The 22428-nt window shown below is 37.1% G+C and overlaps 3 protein-coding genes across 3 annotated transcripts; all 3 read left to right on the plus strand.

Annotated features, from left to right (window-relative positions):
* The first annotated feature begins 699 nt into the window (after nucleotides 1-699).
* Nucleotides 700-2284, plus strand: LOC122066379 (chalcone synthase 2-like). The gene is made up of 2 exons (XM_042630194.1): nucleotides 700-1014; nucleotides 1110-2284. The coding sequence occupies exons 1-2, from the start codon at nucleotides 837-839 to the stop codon at nucleotides 2105-2107; spliced, it is 1176 nt and encodes a 391-aa protein (XP_042486128.1). The 5' UTR covers nucleotides 700-836; the 3' UTR covers nucleotides 2108-2284.
* A 2609-nt stretch (nucleotides 2285-4893) lies between these two features.
* Nucleotides 4894-6538, plus strand: LOC122066378 (chalcone synthase 2-like). Its single transcript, XM_042630193.1, has 2 exons — nucleotides 4894-5173; nucleotides 5280-6538. The coding sequence occupies exons 1-2, from the start codon at nucleotides 4996-4998 to the stop codon at nucleotides 6275-6277; spliced, it is 1176 nt and encodes a 391-aa protein (XP_042486127.1). The 5' UTR covers nucleotides 4894-4995; the 3' UTR covers nucleotides 6278-6538.
* Nucleotides 6539-11320: 4782 nt separating this feature from the next.
* LOC122066380 (chalcone synthase-like) lies at nucleotides 11321-12861 on the plus strand. Its single transcript, XM_042630195.1, has 2 exons — nucleotides 11321-11594; nucleotides 11683-12861. The coding sequence occupies exons 1-2, from the start codon at nucleotides 11417-11419 to the stop codon at nucleotides 12678-12680; spliced, it is 1176 nt and encodes a 391-aa protein (XP_042486129.1). The 5' UTR covers nucleotides 11321-11416; the 3' UTR covers nucleotides 12681-12861.
* Nucleotides 12862-22428: the final 9567 nt, after the last annotated feature.

The following is a 22428-nucleotide window of genomic DNA, read 5'->3' on the forward strand; positions in this document are numbered from 1 at the left end:
ATATTAACACAAAATTGGTAATAATGACCTTAATTAGTCAAACAAGGCGCCTGTTCACTTATTGTTTGTACACAACAAAAATTGGATGGATACATAACATTGCTATCACTAGCTCAAACATATATATCAAACACAGTTCTTTCAATAATGTTGTCTCACAAGTCACTTTATAGACTTTTTCTTAGTTAAGAAGGAGTCTCACATGAAGGGGATGGGGAGGGTTGAAAAAAAATACCACATATTTTTTTTTGAGGGAAAAGATCTTCTCCAACATGGAGGGTGTTCAATTCAACATCCAACGGTCGAGAGAATTGGGGGTGTTCACCTATATATTGGGGTGCATGTCACGTCTTTCTAGCCATCAGATGGGTTGAAAATCCAATGCGTTGGAGATGAGCCGGATAATTTATTCGAACCCCAACCACACTAATTATCTCTCACCACCAAAAAATTAAAAATTAAAAACTCTATACGAAAACTACAAGTCAATGCGACGGAGTCTACAAACAAAGGTGATGAAGATGCCCCAAAACTTAGTCAACTATTAGTTGTATTACTCCAAGTCTCTTTGACTTGTTTTCAAAAAAAGGCTATATACCACTTCAGCGTCTAAGTTGCCAATAATGGATCGATTCAAACTTCCAACTTCTATAAAACCCCATGCATCTGTCTAGCTATTTCATCAAGTCATCACTTGCTTGCTTATTGTTTCCATAGCTAGCCATCCTTCCATCTTAATTCATTCTCTATTTCATCGAATCATCATCGCTTGCTAGTTTCTATATCCTTCCCTTCCATCATAATTTATTCTTCTATCCACAAAAGAGTAACAAGCAATGGGTTCAATTGGAGAAATCTATGAAGCGCACTGCTCGCAGGGTCCAGCCACAGTTCTGGCCATTGGCACAGCAAATCCATCCAACTGCGTGTATCAGCCTGAGTTCCCTGATTTCTACTTCAGATCCACAAAGAGTGAACATATGACTGAATTGAAAGACAAGTTCAAGCGAATCTGTAAGTACTTTATTACATTTCTGAAATTAACTTATAAAGCTAATAGGATTCCTGCATTTGGTTTGACATTTCTTTTTTCTATGCTTCTATAACAGGTGACAGATCAACAATCACAAAACGTCATCTCTACATGACTGAGGATATTATAGCGGAGAACCCTGACTTCTACAACCCTATGGCTCCAACACTTGATGCACGCCAAGATATTATGGTTGTCGAGGTTCCCAAGTTGGCTCAACAAGCAGCCTTGAAAGCCATCGAAGAATGGGGACAGCCCAAATCAAAGATCACCCATGTTGTATTCACCACCATTTCTGGTGTTGATGCACCTGGTGCCGACTTCCAACTCATCAAGCTACTTGGCCTTTCACCCACCGTCAGACGTGTCATGATGTATCACCTCGGCTGTTACGGTGGTGGCAGTGTCCTTCGTGTTGCCAAAGACCTTGCTGAGAACAATAAGGGTGCTCGTGTCCTAGTTGTTTGCTCGGAGTTGAACTCAGTTAGTGGCTTCAAGGGACCTACGGCAACCGACTTCCACACCTTGCTTGGGCAGGCAATCTTCGCAGATGGTGCTGCAGCTTTAATAGTTGGTGCAAACCCCAACACATCAGTGGAGCGCCCATTGTTCCAACTCTTCTCAGCTGGTACACGAATTCTCCCAGACTCAGATGATATGGTTGAAGGCCACTTGCGTCAATCAGGTCTTTCAATCAGCTTATCCAAGGATGTGGCTAAAACTATTGCTGGGAACATCGGAAAATGCATGGAGGAAGCATTCAGAAAGGTTGGTATTAGTGATTGGAACTCCATTTTTTGGGTCTCTCATCCTGGTGGGCCGGCAATTTTGGACCTAATTGAAGTGACCCTCGGTTTGAAGGAGGACAAACTGAAGGCATCAAGGAAAGTGTTGAGTGAATTTGGTAATATGTCGAGCCCCACTGTGATGTTCATTTTGGATGAGATGAGGAATAAGTCTAAAAAGGAAGGAAAAGCCACAACTGGAGAAGGGTTTGATTGGGGTGTGTTATTAGGGTTTGGACCAGGTCTAACCGTTGAGACAATTGTCTTGCGTAGCATTGATACAGTTTAATTCGGGCTAGCTGATCTTACCAATTTATTTCGAATGGGGGTTTAGTTGGGGTTTTCTATATAGCCCTATATTATGTGCCTTCATTGCTCGATTGTTCAGTCATAGCTTCTTGAATTTATGTATTAATATGTTGATACGGTTTAAGTCCTTTTATTAATAAATACTTCCTTAAATTTGTTGGAAGCACAAATGTGGACGTTGGAACTGTTTCATTATTAAGCGTAAATATATAGGAGATCATCTCATCGGCTCGTCATATAAAAGAACCAAGTCATCTTCTTTATTTATTATTATTATTATTTTTTTTTTGCTAGAAATTCTCGGACTTTTTTAAAAATAAAAGAAAAGATAACACATCAAAACATAGTAATGAGAAAATCTCCACACAGATTGCAGAGATCAGACACTAATCCCGCTCCTCCACCTTTGGCATTGCCATCAACAGTGGAGGAGGACTAGATAAATCTATACCATGGCCTTCCAACAGCATCATGTTCAATTTCCTTTCTTATATGAGAAGGAAATATGGGCTTACAACATGTGGTCCCTGTCTTAGCACCCTCCTTTGCAAGTCGTCATCCTTTTAGCATTAACCACAGTTTGACTCAAATTCCTTCAATTTTTTCATAATAAATTACTCTTTTTCAATATGTAGTTATAACCAATTCATCGTACTATATCTTTACTTCAAACTTTCCAAATCATAAAAAACAAAAAACCCTTAATTAATAAATTAATTACAATTTTAGAAGGCAAAACATAGGATCAATGGAATTATTAGCTAGGCTTGAGTTTCCCTGTTGATAGCAATACCGAAGACGGAAATTCTTGAAGCTTTTTGGTGGCGTTTTCTATTGTAATTTTTTTTTTTTTTTTAATAAAGTTTTTGAATCCTCTAGCCAAAAAAAAAAAAAGAAATCAATGGGATTGCCACCCAAGAAGGAAAAGGTCTCTCCTGTTGGCCCAACACCATTCCCTATCTCTGGTCTCCTTTTTACCCAATCAGTTCAAGCTTAGAAAATTAATTCACTTTTCAGCCAGTCAATCTAAGTGGATACAGCTAATGTAGTAGATCAAAGGCCTTGAGAAGGTCACCTGTTAAGGCTTTAACAATATCCCACCCAACCTCGCAAGTAACCAAGGATCAATCTCCGTTCATAAGATAATTGCCAAGGAGCCAAGAATCGATTTGGTTTTCCTTAATTTTAATTGTCTTTGTTTTGTTTTAATCTCAGCCATAGGATTGAAGCGTGGGCTTGAGATATTAGGGTTTACTTTCTCTTTAAACACATAAAAGCTACGCTTTTTCAATAGTGAAGAATAGAATAATTGAATTTGCTTTGAGCAGACGGACACCCTATGGCTTGGATGTATGTTGTATAACCCTTGAAACCTAGAAGAGGTTTACCACCGTCTAAAAGAACATTAGCTTCTCTTCTCCTCTATTCCTAGAAAATCTAACAATATGGCAGATACTCTAGCCTGGAAACTCTAGTATGATAGTCTGGAAGTGTTCCACTCTATGGTTAAAGGGACCATGTAATCCTTCTATTGCGTGTTCCTCGCGTGCTTCTGATTGAAATGGTATTTATCAAAAAATATATATATATATATATATATATTTAATAAAAATAAAATAAATGGGAGAAATTAATAAAAATGTTATAGATTATTTTGACCCAACTATAGCAAAACGAGGAACCGAATAGTTCCACAAATAAAAGTATTTGTATTCAATATTAAAATGATTGTTACAGAAGTTGAAATCAGTAAGGTTCAAAGATTGGACTATTTTAATTGGAAGGATGTTAGATATGTCGTCGACTTTTCTAGAGCTAGTGGCTCCACCAATGGGATAGCTGGGATGACAGGGGTGTATAGGACTTTTTCAAGGGGAGGAGGACAAAGATAGATGCATATCTGAGTATACTGGCGACATACCCAACCTTTTTCCATTTTATATATAGAAAAAAAAAATTGATAATAATAACCTTTATTTTATTGTTGATGGTTTAACCAAGCTTTTTTTTTTTTGGTAGAAGACCAAGATACATGTTCACATAGGCAAAGTATTGTAGTTGCTTGTTAATTGTAAGTCTGTTTGTTTTGTCGATCTGCTGATGACGATGCCAGAGGTGAAGGAGTAGATGACTTATTTTTTTTTGTATTCAGCTTTGCTTTGATGAGATGTTTACCTTGATTTGGATGTCTATGATGTACATTCTTACCTCATTTCTTATCTTTTCATTATATATATATATATATATATATATAATAAATACTGATTTATAGTAAAAAGAATATATTGATAACCTAATCGATGATAACCTAATCGATCACTATGTGGGGACCAATGAAAATATATGATAGAGCATCAATACAAATGAGATTCTTGATTTTATGGAGATGATGGCTATGATCTTTGCCCCAAATCTTAATCAGTCAAACAACGTCACAGTTGTACAACAATTTTTTTATTTTATTTTATTTTTTATACAGGATGAATATACGAAAATGAAACACCGTAGTCTAACCGTTGTCACACAAGACGAAAAAGATATTTAAAAACTCTACATCATTGCATGATTTTAGAGTATTTAGCTATCAAAGTCAACAAATACTCAAAGTGACGGAGTCTCCAAACAAAGCGGAGTAATTGACCATCTAAGCCTTTTTGACTTATTATTATTATTATTTTCTTTTAGAAGATTTCAAAAAACAGCTGCTTCCAACTTCTATAAAACCCCATGCATCACTCATTGCTATTTCATCAATCCAACCATCGTTTCTACTTTCTATAGCCTTCCCTTCCATCTTCATTCATTCCTCTATTTCGGATTTTCCTACCCTTAATTTGGATCCGTATATCCACAACAGAACAAGAAGCAATGGGCTCAGTTGGAGAAATCTATGAAGCTCAGCGCGCACAGGGTCCAGCCACAGTTCTGGCCATCGGCACAGCAAATCCAACCAATTGTATGTATCAGCCTGAGTTCCCTGATTTCTACTTCAGATCCACAAAGAGTGAGCATATGACTGATTTGAAGGACAAGTTCAAGCGTATCTGTAAGTACTTTGCATTTAATTTGAACTTGCATGGATACAATTAAGTAATTAAGCTAATTTGCCAATTGAAATGACATTATTCTTTTTCTCTATGCTTCTAAAACAGGTGACAGATCAACAATCATAAAACGTCATCTCTACATGACTGAGGATATTATAGCGGAGAACCCTGACTTCTACAACCCTATTGCTCCATCGCTTGATGCACGCCAAGATATTATGGTTGTCGAGCTTCCCAAGTTGGCTCAACAGGCAGCATTAAAAGCCATCGATGAATGGGGGCAGCCCAAATCAAAGATCACCCATGTTGTATTCACTACCATTTCTGGTGTTGATGCACCTGGTGCCGACTTCCAACTCATCAAGCTCCTTGGTCTTTCACCCACCGTCAGACGTGTCATGATGTATCATCTAGGCTGCTACGGTGGTGGCAGTGTCCTCCGTGTTGCCAAGGACCTTGCTGAGAACAATAAGGGTGCCCGTGTTCTTGTTGTTTGCTCGGAGTTAAACTCAGTTAGTGGCTTCAAGGGACCTACTGCGACTGACTTCCACACTCTACTTGGGCAAGCAATCTTCGCGGATGGTGCTGCAGCTTTAATAGTTGGTGCAGACCCTGATACATCAGTTGAGCGTCCATTGTACCAACTCTTCTCGACTGGTACTCGAATTCTCCCAGACTCAGATGATATGGTTGAAGGCCACTTGCGTCAAGCAGGTCTTTCAATCAGCTTATCTAAGGATGTAGCCAAAACTATCGCTGGGAACATTGGAAAGTGCTTGGAGGAAGCATTCAGCAAAGTTGGTATTAGTGATTGGAACTCCATTTTTTGGATATCTCACCCTGGTGGCCCAGCAATTTTGGACCTCATTGAAAAAACCCTTGGTTTGAAGGAGGAGAAGCTGAAAGCATCAAGGAAAGTATTGAGTGAATTTGGTAATATGTCGAGTCCCACTGTGATGTTCATTTTAGATGAGATGAGGAATAAGTCTTTGAAGGAAGGGAAAGCCACAACTGGAGAAGGATTCGATTGGGGTGTGCTATTAGGGTTTGGACCAGGTCTAACTGTGGAGACAGTTATCTTGCGTAGCATTAGTACAATTTAATTCGGGCCTTATTGTGGGGTTTAGTTGTGGCTTTTTATATAGCTTTATATTATGTGCCTTCATTGCTTTTTTTTTTTTTTTTTTTTTTGTTTCTTTTTTAGTTTTCCCGATGGGGAAGTCCCATTTATATGTTAATATAGTGATAAGGTTTTTAACATTTATTGTTCAGTAAAGACCCAAGGCCCTTCTTTCCTAAGTTTTGTTTTTTGTACTTTCTGGTAGAATACTACCTTAAATTCAAATAAGGATGTTGGAAGTGCACATTGGCCCAAAGCGGGATGTTATTAAATATTAAGGATGTCTTGCCTCCGAAAAAACTATGCTCATTTTGGTATCCATTCGGGTAGGAACCTCATGCATGGTCACATTGATGCTTTCCTAGACCTCCACTCTAAATTGCAATGGATCGCTCCCATGAAAACTATGAAAAAATGATGGAAGCCACCAAACCGAGCAAGGAACTATGGACCAATTTCGATTCAACCCAGCTTATCAAATTCAGTCCTGATTTCCCTTTCTCCAACGATCCGAAGAAACACATTTACTGAATATTCAACAAAGTTAGAAGCAAAAAGTCATGATTTGTGACACTGACCAAAGGCAGTTTCAGCCACATCAGGGGATAGAGAGACATGATAATTCAAATCGATCGAATCAAAGGCGGAATCATTCACCGAAGCAAGGGATTTTTCTTTTTCAACGTATCCCAAACACGAGTAATAAGAGTCTTCCGTTTAATCAGATGTGACGAAAAGGCCATTGGTGCTACTACCAATGGTAAGTCACAGTTCATGTAAGTTGGAGCTCTTAGAAAATTTCCAACCGACGGGCTCTTCCTCTGGTTGTTTCGGATGATATGAAGGCTCTTTGTGATATTGTAAAGACCATTTTTCTCTCCCCACGGTGGTTGTTAAAGATAATAAATTTGATCTCTTTTTGAATCAAGCAAGTTCACTTTTTTCTCGGCTTGGGATAGCCTTAGAGAGAAATTACCTGCATCAACACGGACGAAATTAATTGGCAAAAAGGCCTGCACCCCAGGTCATCTCTCTTTAGCTGGAGGTTAATTTATGGTAGTCTTCCAACCGATGATAAAGTATCGAAGCGTAATATTTCTATGGCATCTCGATGTCATCTTTGCCTCAAAACTGTGGAATCAATTCATCTCTCTTTGGTCTAAATTGTTGAATTATTTTTTATTTTTTATTTTTATTTATTTTATTTTTTTTTATCAAAGATGGAGTAGTTTTCCCTCTCTTGAAGAGTCATTCTCTTGGTGGAAGAGAAAATCTCAAGTAGTCTCGATTGGAAAGGTATGGCTTGCTACAGTTATTCTGATTTCTCACCAGATTTTGAAGGAAAGGAATAATCAACGGTTTGATGATAAATCTTGTCCAGTAGATCAGGTGGTGAATTCAATCATTCAAGATCTCCAAATTTTTTCTAAAATGGCAAAGAGATTTTTTGGTTTCCAAGAAATTTATGATATCAATTTCCCGAGCTCCTCTTGCAAAAATTCTTGAAGTTATTTGGGTGCCTCCTTCATCTGATCTCCTCAAATTAAACATTGACAGATGTTCTCTTGGAAATCCAAGTTGTTTTGGTGCTAGTAGCATTGTTAAGGATAGCAATGGATCTCCAAAGTGAAGTTTTGCTGTCTGTAAAGGTGTGGGAACCAACTTCATGGCAGAATTCAGCGATTTCTTCTTTGGGCTGTACACCGCTTCATTGATGAATGCTATGAATTTGTGGATTGAATTTAACTCGCATGTTGTGGTGAATTGCATGACCAATTAAAAAGTTTCATGGATTTTCCAGCAAAAATAATGGTTGTATAAAATATATTTAAATGGCATTTCATGGAAGATTTCATACTGCTATAGGAAGGAAACGTAGTAGCTGATAGATTGGTTAACATGTTGCAACAACTTGGTTAACTACAAGCTAGAACTCTGCGTCATCCTTTGTTTTACATGAAATAATTTTGGACTCAAACATGAGACTACGATATAGATTTTGTTAGTTAACTTTACCTTTGATTGGGTTACCTTTCTACTAATGGAAATACCAAAGATGAAGAGATAATTCAATGGGTTTTTTCTCCTATTCTTTGTGATTGTAATTCTTCATTTATTCAATACATACTTTTACTGATTTTTAACAAAAATAAAATAAAATATAGAGTTGCAATTAGGGTAGGATTGTAAAAAATCATGCCCTCACTCCCCTCCTTCCCTACTTACTTGGCCTATTTCTTAGAATGAAGCCCTTCCTTGGTCCTATTTTGGAATATTCTTGGAGCAATGAGAAGCCGCCATCTATGGAGCACAGCAGACATGATTTTCGCAGCCTTATTACCTTATTGTCTTTATTTTATTTTTAGCATGTCTTAAGTTTCCAAGGAGCCTAGAATCAATTAGGTTTTCCTTAATTAGTTTGTAATTGTATTTATTATTATTATTATTATTTTTTATCTCGACGGTAAGATTGAAGTTTCGGTTTGAAACATCATGGTTTTATTGTCTCTTCAAATATGTAAAAACTATACTCATTCAATAGTAAAGAATATAAGAAATGGATTTACTTTGAGCAAACACCGTAAGTGTATAAACTCTTGAAACTTAAAAGAGTTGGACTATCGTTTAGAAGAACTGTAATTTATAAAAAAAAAAAAAAAAAAACTGCATCACACCTGATGTACGTAATGGTACTAGTTAGGAAGCCCACTTAGATTGCCTATTTCTGTTTTGACTCTTTGGTGGCCGAGATCAAGAAGAAGAAGCCGGTCCACCCCTGGCCTGTCCCCAACGAAAGATCAGAGTCGTTAATGTATTGAGCTACATCACATGAAAGGGGGACAGCATAAATTTGCTACATGAAAATATTGATTGGCATTAACTTAGCCCGTTTATAAATATATAAGAAAATAATCAATAAGAACCTTATGCATCAATGACCTAGGTTATGGGACACTTTTTTCTTCCCAATCTAGTCCATATTCATTACGGAAAAAGCTATTTTAACCAGGAAGATTGAAAGACCGTTTCCAACGCATTTTTAACTAACAAAAATTGATCCTTGGTTATCATAATAGTTATTTATTCCATTTCGGTATTTTATCTTGTGCTTATAAGCACTTTTATAATTGTAAATGTATTAGTGATGATGTAGCGTATAAGTCAGATTGATGTGTGCAAGACACATTTTATTACATGAGAGGATTATGGTTTTAGAATAGGTCATAAATAAGTTTTTTTTGGTAAAGCAGGTCATAAATAAGTTATAGCATAAAATATAAAATTTGGTTTACTCACTCTAAATATGTTTTTAATCCGAAAAATATATATCCTGAAATGCTTCTAAATAAGGATTATCAAACACATTCTTATCATTCAGAAACATAACGCTCCCTTACTGTAGAATTCCAAAGTGTGCATATTTGGCACTCAAATTTTGTTATTTATGAAGAGATGGCCCATGTGCAAAATTGAATTTGTCATAAGTTTTGATCTCTAGGGCTTCGTTAGGTGCAAGGGAAATTAAAGGAAAGAGAAGTGAATTTTTCAAATATAAAGGATATTTTTGTAATCGTTCACCCATGTGACTATATCATTAACTCAAAATCATTCCATATTTGGTTATTAAATTATACTTTACTTTGCATCCAAACCCTTTGCTATAAAATGAAAAATAAAAATTATATATAAAATTATCATCAATAAATATGGTAAAAATAATAATAATAATAATATATGAAAGCAGTTTGTACAATCAAATAGGATCACATGGGGGGTTACGATTGCAAAAGTTTTTTTTTTTTTTTTTTTTTTTCTAAATTTAAAATTTTATTTTTTCCCCCTTTAATTCCCGTTGCAACCAAAAGGAGCCTAAGTGAATATGTTTGCCATGTGGAAATAGACCAACCTACAACATACAAGAGATGGATCCATGGTCTCCAATTTCCAAGTCAAAGAAATTAAGCAAGAATATATATAAAAACAAATGATATGTTGCCTTAGAGATTTTGTCCAAGTCATTGAATTTGCATAGTTGGTGCTCTTGCAACCATGGTCTCCATTCTCCAAGTTAATTGAATTTGCGTAGTTGATGCTTCTCACTGAATTCATGGTCTCCATCTTCTCTTTCTTTATTTAAAACTAAAGACGAAAGTTAAAAGTAGCTAGATCTCATCACCATGCATTGATGCGAGGTCTACCCATTATATCCTTCCCCACCTTTTCTTACAAAAAAAGATGGGAGAGAAATATTTAAAGATGGAACCGTTCTTTCCTCATTAAGGTGCAAAGATTAGAAATTTTCTATTAACACAGAATTGATGATAATAATAATATTAAGAAAGAAAGAACAATATGGCCTCATGCCGTGTACCGTGGTTAAAATACAATAGGATTAAAAGATCGTGCTGCTCCACACTGAAGATGCTTATACATGCCGGTCATATTGACCACTTCCCCATGTACCTGTGGCAAAAGATTGGCCTTAATTAGTCAAACAAGGCTCCTGTTGTTGAACTGTTATGTAGGACAACCAAATGGCCTGAAGACAAAAACATTGGTATCAAGTCAAATACGTATATGACTATAATGAACACCGTTCTCTCAGCGTTGTCTCACACGACGACAAAAAGAAACAACACGTCCCCTTCGAACCCTATCGACCCCTACCCCTCATCCAGCACACCAAATTTTATTTTTCTTAAAGTACCCATACACATTAGAGTATAGGTCAGTGTGACGGAGTCTCCAAACAAGGTGAATAATTGGTATACAATCACTTCTTTAATCAAACTTTGAAGAATGGGGATCAAGTAGGTCAACATCAGTATTACTCTCAAGTCTCTTTCACTTATTTTAAAAAAATAAAAATAAAAAAGGATTTCAAAAGAGGCTGCTTCTACGTACGTCTAAGTGATCATAAAATACAACACATGGGTATACCAGCCAATTGATCCATTCAAACTTCCGTCTTCTATAAAACCCCCCATGCAGCTTCCATTCCTATTTCATCCAATCATCACTACTTTCTATAGCCTTCTCTTCCATCTTACTCTTTTCATTTATCTCTATTTCTGCTTTTCTCACACTTTGGATCCATATATCCACAAGAGAGCAACAAGCAATGGGTTCAGTTGGAGAAATCTATGAAGCTCAGCGGGCACAAGGTCCAGCCACAGTTCTGGCCATCGGCACAGCAAATCCATCTAACTGTGTGTGTCAGCCTGAGTTCCCTGATTTCTACTTCAGATCCACAAAGAGTGAACACATGACTGATTTGAAGGACAAGTTCAAGCGTATCTGTAAGTATTTTGCATTTAATTTGAACTTGCATGGGCTAAATTTATAATTGAAATGACATTATTCTTTTTCTCTATCCTTCTAAAACAGGTGACAGATCAACAATCATAAAACGTCATCTCTACATGACTGAGGATATTATAGCGGAGAACCCTGACTTCTACAACCCTATGGCTTCAACACTTGATGCACGCCAGGATATCATGGTTGTCGAGGTTCCCAAGTTGGCTCAACAAGCAGCCTTAAAAGCCATCGATGAATGGGGGCAGCCCAAATCAAAGATCACCCATGTCGTATTCACTACCATTTCTGGTGTTGATGCGCCCGGTGCTGACTTCCAACTCATCAAGCTCCTTGGTCTTTCACCAACCGTCAGACGTGTCATGATGTATCATCTAGGCTGCTACGGTGGTGGCAGTGTCCTCCGTGTTGCCAAAGACCTTGCTGAGAACAATAAAGGTGCTCGTGTTCTGGTCGTTTGCTCGGAATTGAACTCAGTTAGTGGCTTCAAGGGACCTACCGCGACGGACTTCCACACCCTACTTGGGCAAGCAATTTTCGCAGATGGTGCTGCAGCTTTGATAGTTGGTGCTGACCCTGACATCTCAGTTGAGCGCCCATTGTTCGAACTCTTCTCTACAGGTACTCGAATTCTCCCAGACTCCGATGATATGGTTGAAGGCCACTTGCGTCAATCAGGTCTTTCAATCAGCTTATCTAAGGATGTGGCCAAAACTATCGCTGGGAACATCGGAAAATGCATGGAGGAAGCATTCAACAAGGTCGGTATTAGTGATTGGAACTCCATTTTTTGGATATCTCACCCTGGTGGCCCAGCAATTTTGGACCTCATTGAAAAAACCCTTGGTTTGAAGGAGGAGAAGCTGAAAGCATCAAGGAAAGTGTTGAGCGAATTTGGTAATATGTCGAGCCCCACTGTGATGTTTATTTTGGATGAGATGAGGAACAAGTCTAAGAAGGAAGGGAAAGCCACAACTGGAGAAGGGTTTGATTGGGGTGTGCTATTAGGGTTTGGACCAGGTCTAACTGTGGAGACCATTGTCTTGCGTAGCATTAGTACAATTTAATACGGTCTTGCTCATGTGACCAATTTACATTGATTTGTAATTACACTTTGCTCTATGGGGTTTTCTGTATATCCCCCTATATTATGTGCCATTATTGCTTTTTATAGTTTGGTTCTTTTTGAGTTCTTCCTATGGGGAATACCCATTTATATATTAAAATATGGTGATATGGTTTCTGACATTTATTGTTCAGTAAAGGCCCAAGGCCCTTCTTTCCTAAGTTTTGATTTTTGTACTTGTTAAATTTCTTTTAATAAAATATTATCTTTATTTTTTATTTATTTTGGTACAAATAAGATACTACATTAAATTTACAGTAAAGACAAATGAGGATTTTGAGAATCTGGATCCTCTCCATAGAGCCCATGGACCATAGAGTGATCTCACGGTTGGGAGGACCCGGCCACACATCTCGAGGTCACCCCAGCTATGAGAACACTCTATGGTCCATGGGCTCTATGAAGAGGAATCATATCCAAATTTAGCCCTGCAACAGGCCAGTTTAGGTTGGGCATTTTAAAATCCCAGTACAACCCCAATCATATCATAGCTTAACTCAGGCCTGCCTTGATCTTGATCGGGCCTAAAAACCTCAACTCAGGCTTGAGTGGGTAACAAAAGGAAAGGCTGATTAAACATGCCATAAAGGATAACAGGATCATGAACAACTTGATAGAATTTTATCCTACCACATGGAGGGAAGGGATTTTAGGATGGATGAAGAAGAAGTGAAAGCAGGAGGCTGTTAAAAGGAATCTGAGACACCATCAAGGAACGTTAGCTGAACAACTTATTCGTCATCCATTCCCCTCTTGGCATCTCCCAACTCCAATTTCATCGCAAAGAGATTGGAGCAAAGGGATGCATATTGAAACTCAAATGAAATATGTCCTTAATGCAATATATATAAGTTATTTGATCACAGTTGGTAGTGCTTGTCCCGTAGGGGAAAGGGTTGAACAATAGAAGGCATAGATTTTTAACCATGGTAAATAACAAAGAATAAGAAAGAAGAGAAGGATATCCAAAATTGAAAAGATTTGTTCTCTTCTAATATATGGTATCATTAGAGTATATATTACATACTAATGAAATATATATAATTTTATTAAATCAGGGAGAAATCAAGATTGGGCTGGGCTGGGCTGGGCTGGGCTGGGATGGGATGGGTTCAAGCTTGTTCAGCCTAAGACCCAACTCTGACTCAGTCCGCCTTGATTCAAAGTTAGAAATTTTCAAGTTTAACCCACCCTCAGAGCCAGGGTATCTCAGCCTAAGTCTTATTGAGGCTCAAGGTGGGCTTGAATCAAAATGACCAAACTTGCACCCCTAAACCAGATGTTATTAAGGATAGCTTGCCTCCAAAAAAATTATGCTCATTTTGATATCCATTCAGGTAGGACCCACCTGTATTGTCATAGTGATGCTAGCTTACGACTGCGCCCTAAATCGCAATGGATCAATAGCACTATTTAAAAATGATAGAACCCACCCATTATCGAGCAAGGAACCAAGAACCAATTTTGATTCAGCCCAGCTCATCAAAAATCAGTCTTAATTTCCATTTTCCCCTTTGCGCCAGTGATGAGTCACAGTTCATGTGGGTTGGAGCTCTTAGAGCCCGTTTGGTATCGTTTATGTTCCAGAAACTCCGTTTCGTGTCAAAAACGGAAGTTTCAGTTTCTGTGTCGAAACGCCATTTTTAAACGTTTTAAGGTTGTTTGGTGAATCTATTTATGGAATAGTTTCAGAACAAAAAACCGACAATTCTGCCATTTGGTTATGCTTGTTTCAAAAACGTTTTTTTTCTTTCTTTTTTTTTAAGTCAATAATTACAGAAATAACATTAAAATAGGAAATTACTAATCCTTTGGGACAATAAAGTATTACATACAAAAAAAAAATTGTTTCAAAAGGACGAATAAAGTACAGAATTAACAATGCCATGTCCAAGTTAATTATTACATAATTCCCCAAATTTTCACTTTTTGTCCAATTCTAAAGACTTGAATGCATGAAGGATGTCTTTCATCTTATTTGTTTGGTCCTCTAATCCTTTAAGTGTCCCTTTCAGATATCTTTTCATGTACTTGTTCGAAATGGACGGTGGTGTGGATGATGTTGATGTTGAGCTTTCTGAACATATAATGTATGTTGCATGGTAGAGATATGTGGTTCATCTTTCAACCATACAAATATACCACATCCACGGTTATCAGCCTATATCAAATAATAGATGTGATTAGGGTCATTGAAATTTAACATCAAATTAAAAACAAAAATCTAAAATTATCTATAGGTATAGATCAATTATAGAAATAAATTACCCCAGTTGAATTTGGGCAATATATAAAATACTGTCCCTTGTTTGGACCTTTCGTCGTAGTTCGTACTTTGCATTGACCTTTACCACATCTACATAGATATAGTTGGTCCACCCACATGAAAAAATTACATGAATCTTGACACTTGAAAAATTCTCTTCTAATATTTTTTCCTGACTTGGTTGTATATTTAGCACAACTCTTCCCATAAATTTCACAATTTGCTATTATGAGTGGAGGCATAGAAGAAGTCATTTGTAACAGTAATTTAAATATCAAAGAAGTTAATAAAGCATCCAAATATATGACATTCATAATAATATATCAACTTGTACCACATACATAAATGTAACATAAAACAAGTACTACATCACTTTTAGGATCAATTTAGGTTTTCAGTTTTATCAAAATAGTTATTGGTTTTAGTTTTCTACTAGTTCAGGCATCCTTTGCTGTCTAGCCATTGCATTTGTAATTCTTAGCCTAGTGGCATTCATCTCTTTTGCCCTATTTCATTGACTTGATTGTGCTGTAGAATGATCAACGAAATCTTCATGTGGTGGATTCAAGTCATCCTCTGGAACTTTTAAATCATCACTCATCCCAAAAAAATTCAGCATCAGCAATATGCTCTTCTCGATATAGTTGCGTAGCCCACAACATGCCAGCACCATTGATGCCTGAACTTTCACTGGGAATTGGTGCATGAGCATTAAAATTTGAAATTTTTTTTTCAATACCCCAAATGTACGTTCAATGACATTTCGAAGTGATGAATGCCTATAATTGAACAACTCTTTTGCTGTTCTTGGGGATCTTCTAGGCCCTTTGTAGTCCGGTAGATGATATCTCTCACCCCTAAATGGTATCAAAAATCCAGATTGGCTAGCATACACAGAGTCGACAACATAATACTTTCCTACAATTGAAAAATAATATATGTTATTACGTATACACTTAAATGGAAATCTAATATACTATAATAAAATTAATACCTGGAGGTGGATGTGGAAAACTCAATCGAGGATCACTCCTTGCCTGTTCAAGTACTCGACAAACATTTGCACTACTTTTCCATCCCGCATATACATATGTGAATCGCATGTCAAATGAACATGCACACATCACATTTTGAGTTGTGATCCCCTTCCGATTCTTATATCGAGTTTGATCCTCTCTTAGAACGACTGCGTGGATGTGAGTACCATCTATAGCGCTAATACAGTGTTATGAAATATATGGACAATTAAATCGTCACTACATATAAGAATATAAGTATTCATATATTTAATTACAAACATGTATCATATTAACATATTTACCTTGAAAAAATGGTAGTATTTTGGGTTCTGTGCAATCACTGTCGGTATCATACTGAAGTCTAGTGGTCTGATTTTTTCCTTAGCCAGGCGTTGCATTGCAATCAAGACAACATTGAATGTTCGACTCATTGTTTCTCCTGAGTGGTTGAAATGATTTTGGATGTCTCTATTACTTGAACCCTTTCCAACAATCCATAGGAACATTCCAAGTTGTTCATCCACTCGGATGTTGGTTGTGTCTTTCAACCACCCCCTATGTCTAACATAATCACATATGTTGAGAAAGACATGACGTTCCATCATAAACTCTTCGTAACATCTGTTGGCATGCCCATTCAATACCTCATGCATCATGACAGCACCTGAAAATACACTATCCCTATATGGTTCCCTAATATATACAGCCTCACTCAGTAATTCCATTCCCATATGAATGATTATATCTTCTTCATCACTAGAAGTTTCACATAATGCATTTGACATAACTGCAATAAATTGACAACTACTTATCAATTGCAAACAAATAATTGTAAAACATAACAATCTGATATGTCGTCTCAACCCAAAACACATGTTCAACATTACACACATCAATAATAATAATAAAAAAAAGTAGTCATCATCGAAAGTATTGTCCTGAATCCAAAATGATCAAAAGTAGCATTCAAACACAACCATCATAAAATAGTAGAATCAGACAAAGGGCCCATTGCCCCTGAACTACTCCAAGGCATCTAAAAGCCAAGTCCTCTTAACAGGCTTTGCACAGACAAACAACTCCCTCCAAGTAGGATTAGCACACATACGACTGGTAGCCTTCAAGTATGTCTCCTTTGACATACCAGTATAGAGGATAATACCGCCTCACATGCACTCACACTGAAATCTCGAGGACGAGATGCACCTTCCCCACCACGAACAGGAGATGTAATGGAAGTACATGATGCTTTCTCAATTTTAATGGATAAATACTTCCCATATAAGTCCTTGACATGGCTATCTCCCTTATTGGCGCTCTTTTTCCTTCCTCCCGTGGGTGTCCTATCAAGATTTCGCTTTATGGTGGTGTGAGTTGGAGTAGGAGTATCCTCATGGAAGGAGTCAGTCATGCCTAAATGCACCGGGGTACTAGGGGATTCAAAGACTTGCTCAATATCAATAGTATTAACAGCTTCGATGTCATCCAAATCTTGAGCGCTGTCAATCCCTAAGTTACCTCTAGCATATGCATCCCCAAATACCATGCTCAAATCTGGCCAATTGCTTAGTCCATACTTCTTGTATTTCAACCAACCTAGATTTGCTTGCATAAGCAGCCATTATATCACTCAGATGTACTAGTCATTGCAATCTAATTTTGAAATAATTCAACTAACGTGTGAGATCTATTGTACCTGTATTGCCCTATCCCATACAGACTCATCATCAACTATGACTGATTTTGTCATTGAGTTCCACCCAAATCCAGTTGTGTCAAGTAGTCTCTTGAATTGTTGGTACGCGTGTTTCAACTTGTTCATCTTGTTGCGTAATTGTTCTCTCCCAACTATATGATTTAAAGCTTTCTGAAATTGCTTTGTAATGTCCTCCCATCTAGTTTTGTTAAATGAATTACCGGATTTGTGACCATTTTTTACAGCTTCTTTCATTGCCTCAATGAAAACAGTAGTCTCAAGTTTTGACCACTTAACGGCAGGGATACTACTTCCAAACATAATAGTTAACATTATAAGTTAGTGTAAAAAGTTAATGTACTGGGTTACGAAAGACTGAACACTAAAAAAAGAATTAACAAAGCTAATCTTCTGAATATGATACAAACATTGTTAAAACATTTTTACATGCATGAAGACTAACAATTTCTTGAACTAAAGAAACAAAAAGTAATACAGGCAACATAAGACCGCAAAGTAACAAAGAAACCCAAGTAACAATGTCTTATTATAATTATCAAATAAAAATTACCAAAGAAATCTGGAAATCAGATTTGGAATCATACCCAAATTGTATCACTCAGATGTACAATGTCTCATCTCAATTTCTTTTTTCTTTTCTTTTCTTTCCCTCTCTTTCACCCTCTTTGTTGTGTCCAGAAAGCCTCCATGATAACCACTTAACCAGCAACACATTTGATCCTCTCCCTCTTTCTATTCTCTTCTGAAATGCTAAGCTAAAACCTAACCTTATCTCAAATCCATAAACTTGGCAAGTCACATGCTTGATAAGAAATGGGTGAACATTCAATCTTCTTGCTGGCATATTTTTTGTCTGAAACACATTGTGCCACACTGATAAGAAAATTCTGTGGATTAATGAGTTGGCCATAAATGGAGGTCCATAAGCCACTTCATTATCTGGCTAGCAACCTAGCACAAAATCACTTCATAAACGGAGTTCTTGTGACTCTCATCATTTAAGATTACATGAACACTATGCTCATGGATTATTTTTCAGCAAATGATATCTAAAGTTGATCTGTTCCAAGCAGGTGCCATGGTTCTTGCAGACCGTGGATTATGCTGCATTGATGAGTTTGATAAAATGTCTGCAAAACATCAGGTTTGTGACTTTTGTTCCAATTGGCCAGCCCAATAAGTTGTGCATATGGGATTTAAGGCTTGGGGTTTGTCAAAATTTTTGTTCATCTTAGGCTCTATTAGAAGCCATGGAGCAACAATGTGTCTCTGTTGCAAAGGTTGGGCTATTAGCAAGTTTATCAGCACGTACTTCTGTACTAGCAGCGGCGAATCCTGTTGGTGGCCATTATAAGTAATGTTTTTTTTTTTTCAATTCATGTCAGCCTCCAGTGATCTTTTTTATGTTCTAAAATTTGTTTCTTCATGGACCATCATCTGGGTTACTTGAAGCTTCCTATCTTTCATCATGATATTTAAATGTTTGAAGCTCCCCAAGAAATGCCTTCGACGGTTGGAGAGATGCAGATCAGGTTTGCCGATCTGAAGATACAAGATTTCTTAAAAAATAACCCTAGAAAACCCAAGTCCGATCAGTCAAATTGCAGAGGCTTAGAGGTAAACAATACCGAACTCTCCATTCTTGATTTGGGTTGTAGATCAGGGTATTATAAAGGTTTATTGAGGTCATGATCCATCATCAACATATCAGAGAAAATCTAAAGAGTTAGGGCATACCTGTTTGAGTGACAACAAGCAGAGATCAAAAGGGGAAACCAAGGTCGATCGTGCTTCTCTTAAATCTTCTCAGGCGATCGTGCTTCTCTTCTCCGGCGATCGTGCTTCTCTTCTCCGGCGATCGTGCTTCTCTTCTTCGGCGATCGGTCTTCTTGTTCTCCAGTTCTGTGTGAGCAAATATGAAAGGCAGAGGTGAAAAAACCGTGGGCGAGTGTATTCCGTCCGTCGAACTTGAGAGTGAAGTCGATGATTAAGGTCGATCGTGCTTCTCTTCTTCGGCGAGCGGTCTTTTTCTTCTCCAGCTCTGAGTGCGCAAAGGTGGAAAGCAGAGGAGGCGAGTGGTCTTCTTCTTCTCCAGCTTTGGGTGCGCAAACGTGAAAGGCAGAGGAGGCAAGTATTTTATTGGGAATTGTCTCTGAAGTTGTTCCTTTTTTAGAACATTTGGAACGAAACAACATGGACGAAACAGCAAAAAGTCGTTCCGTCTTCGGTCGTTCAAATTTTTTTTTTCAACTTTTGTTTCAAAAAAACTGAAATACATCATATGGTTGCCAAACGGATTTTTGCTTTTTTCCGTTCTATTGAAACGGAAAAATGATAGAAACGTTTCTTAAGAACAATACGAAACGGACCCTTAGAAGATTTCCAACCGACTGCTAGCAGTTCTTCTATTATTCGAAAGAAAAAAAAAAAATTTACCTAAAATAAAAATTACGATTAGGGGAGCAGGGACTGGGATCCTTTATCGACACAACATGTAACGTAGGACTCTTAGCCCTTAGATCTGAGTTACTCTAAAGCGTGCTACAAAGGAGCCCGATCCAGGGGAGTATTGTAAGAATTGTGCCCCACTCCCCTCCTTCCCTATTTACTTGGTCTATTTCTTAGAATGAAGTCCACCTTTGGCCCCTTTTTGGAATACTCTTTGTGCAAAGAGAAACCGCCATCTATGGAGCACATCAGCCATGATTTTGGTAGCCTTGTTAAATTTTTGTCTTTATTTTATTTTTAGCATGTCTTTAAGTTGCCAGGGAGCCTAGAATCAATTAGGTTTTCCTTAAGTTTTAATTTTCTTTATTTTGTTTTAATCTCACCATAGGATTGAAGTTTGGGCTTGAGACATTAGGGTTTTATTCCCTCTTAGTCCGGTGAATCTTCACCTATGTGAAATGGATTCCCAAGTCACATATGCTAGTTGACTAGTCAACACATATTGAGGGCTTGACATAATTGAAAGCAGTCTGTTATCCTCATTTTTTAATATTTTGAATTTTATACTAATAAAAAAACAAATTTATTCCAATAAAAATGACGGAAGGAGATTGATTTAATTTTGTTTTATAATTTTCTTTTTAATAACACTTCTCTCTCCCCATTACTCGTACGCTCTCTTCCAAGCTGTTGCAGGTGCAAGAGAGTTTGGCCAAAAAAGAAAAATTCACAAGTGCAAGAGGCGAAGCTCAAGAACATCATCTCTCTCTTGGTTCAGGGTTTTACTTAAGACGCATGAACAATTGAAACTAAAAAATTATCCTCCATCTTTCTATTTGTCTAGCTTCCTCCATTTTTCTATTTTTTGTAAATGAAATACACGAAAAATTAAAGAAAAAAAGTATTTTAATGAAGTAAGTTTTCTTTTAGATTTTGATATCTACTCTGATTACATTTCAATGACCTTGGGATTGGGGCCTATTCATTTTAAGAGGAGAAATGACTAAATGATGAGATGGAAATGAATTTTATTTAGATCCCAGGAACTTTTAATCAGTGTTGCAATCTGATCTAACCCGATAAATTTCTTCTTTTTTATGTTGTAACTTGCAATGCATCTCTCCTCGGCAAAGATGGATAAATTGTGTCTTACTTGGAGGGTGTGGAATGGAAAATAACCCATTGTTATCGGGGAGCAAATTCAGTGGCTGATTTTTTGTCAAAATCAGCAGTTCGGTTTGAAGTTTCTATGCCAGTAACTTCTTGGCCTGCGCTGGTGCAGATGGATCTACTTATGGATACCTCTGGTCGCCCTAGGTTCAAACTTATCTAGATTTTTTTTCTTGGTTTTGGCTTGGTGGAGTTGTGTTGGTGCCTTTTTCTGCTGATGGCAATGCTGAAGATGAAATTAGTGCATTTCCTTCTCTTCCTTAGTGAGGGTTGGGTTCTCTTCTCTCCCTCATTTGATGTACTATATTTGTTAATTTTTCTTTTCATAATTTTAATATATATGATATTCTAGCGAAAAAAAATTGCATTGCATCTCTCATGGAGAAACGAAATTCAATATCACACATCCGATGCAATTGTCTAAGTGAACAAGAAGCAATGGGACGAGAGACTAAGGCTCCGTTTGGTATCACTCTAAAAAAACGTTTTTGGAGTTTTTTCGTTCTATTGGAACGAAAAAACGGAATCTTCTATTTGGCGCACTAAATAGTCAGTTTCTGTTTTTTGGAACAAAAAGTGAAAAAACGAGATTGGACGGAACTCTATTTTGGAGTTCCGTCTTCCCAGTTTCGTTCCATTTTACAAAAAAAAAAAAAAAATCCCGATAAAAATCTAAAATTTTAAAACATCATTTTTTTCATTTAAAAACTGCATTTTGACATAGAAACTGAAATTTTCGTTTTTGACACGAAACGACGTTTCTGGAATAGAAACGATACCAAACGGGCCCTAAGAGGGAGAGAGAGCATATAAAATGGAATGAAATCAATCCCCTTCCTTGTTGTTGGGATTTGGGATAACAACTATTCTTTTTTGGTAATATAAAACTTTAAAATACTAGAAAAGGAGGACAACGGACTTTTTTCATTCCGTCAAACTATCAACAAGTGACGACCAGCAAACATATGTGAATTGGGGAATCCACTTCACGTAAGTGATTGGACTCTCCTTAAATATTTAAAAGTTATGCTCATTCAATAGTGAAGAATAGAAGAATTGAATTTGTTTT

Source organism: Macadamia integrifolia, unplaced genomic scaffold (assembly GCF_013358625.1).
Source record: "Macadamia integrifolia cultivar HAES 741 unplaced genomic scaffold, SCU_Mint_v3 scaffold2366, whole genome shotgun sequence".
Classification (NCBI taxonomy): Eukaryota; Viridiplantae; Streptophyta; class Magnoliopsida; order Proteales; family Proteaceae; genus Macadamia; species Macadamia integrifolia.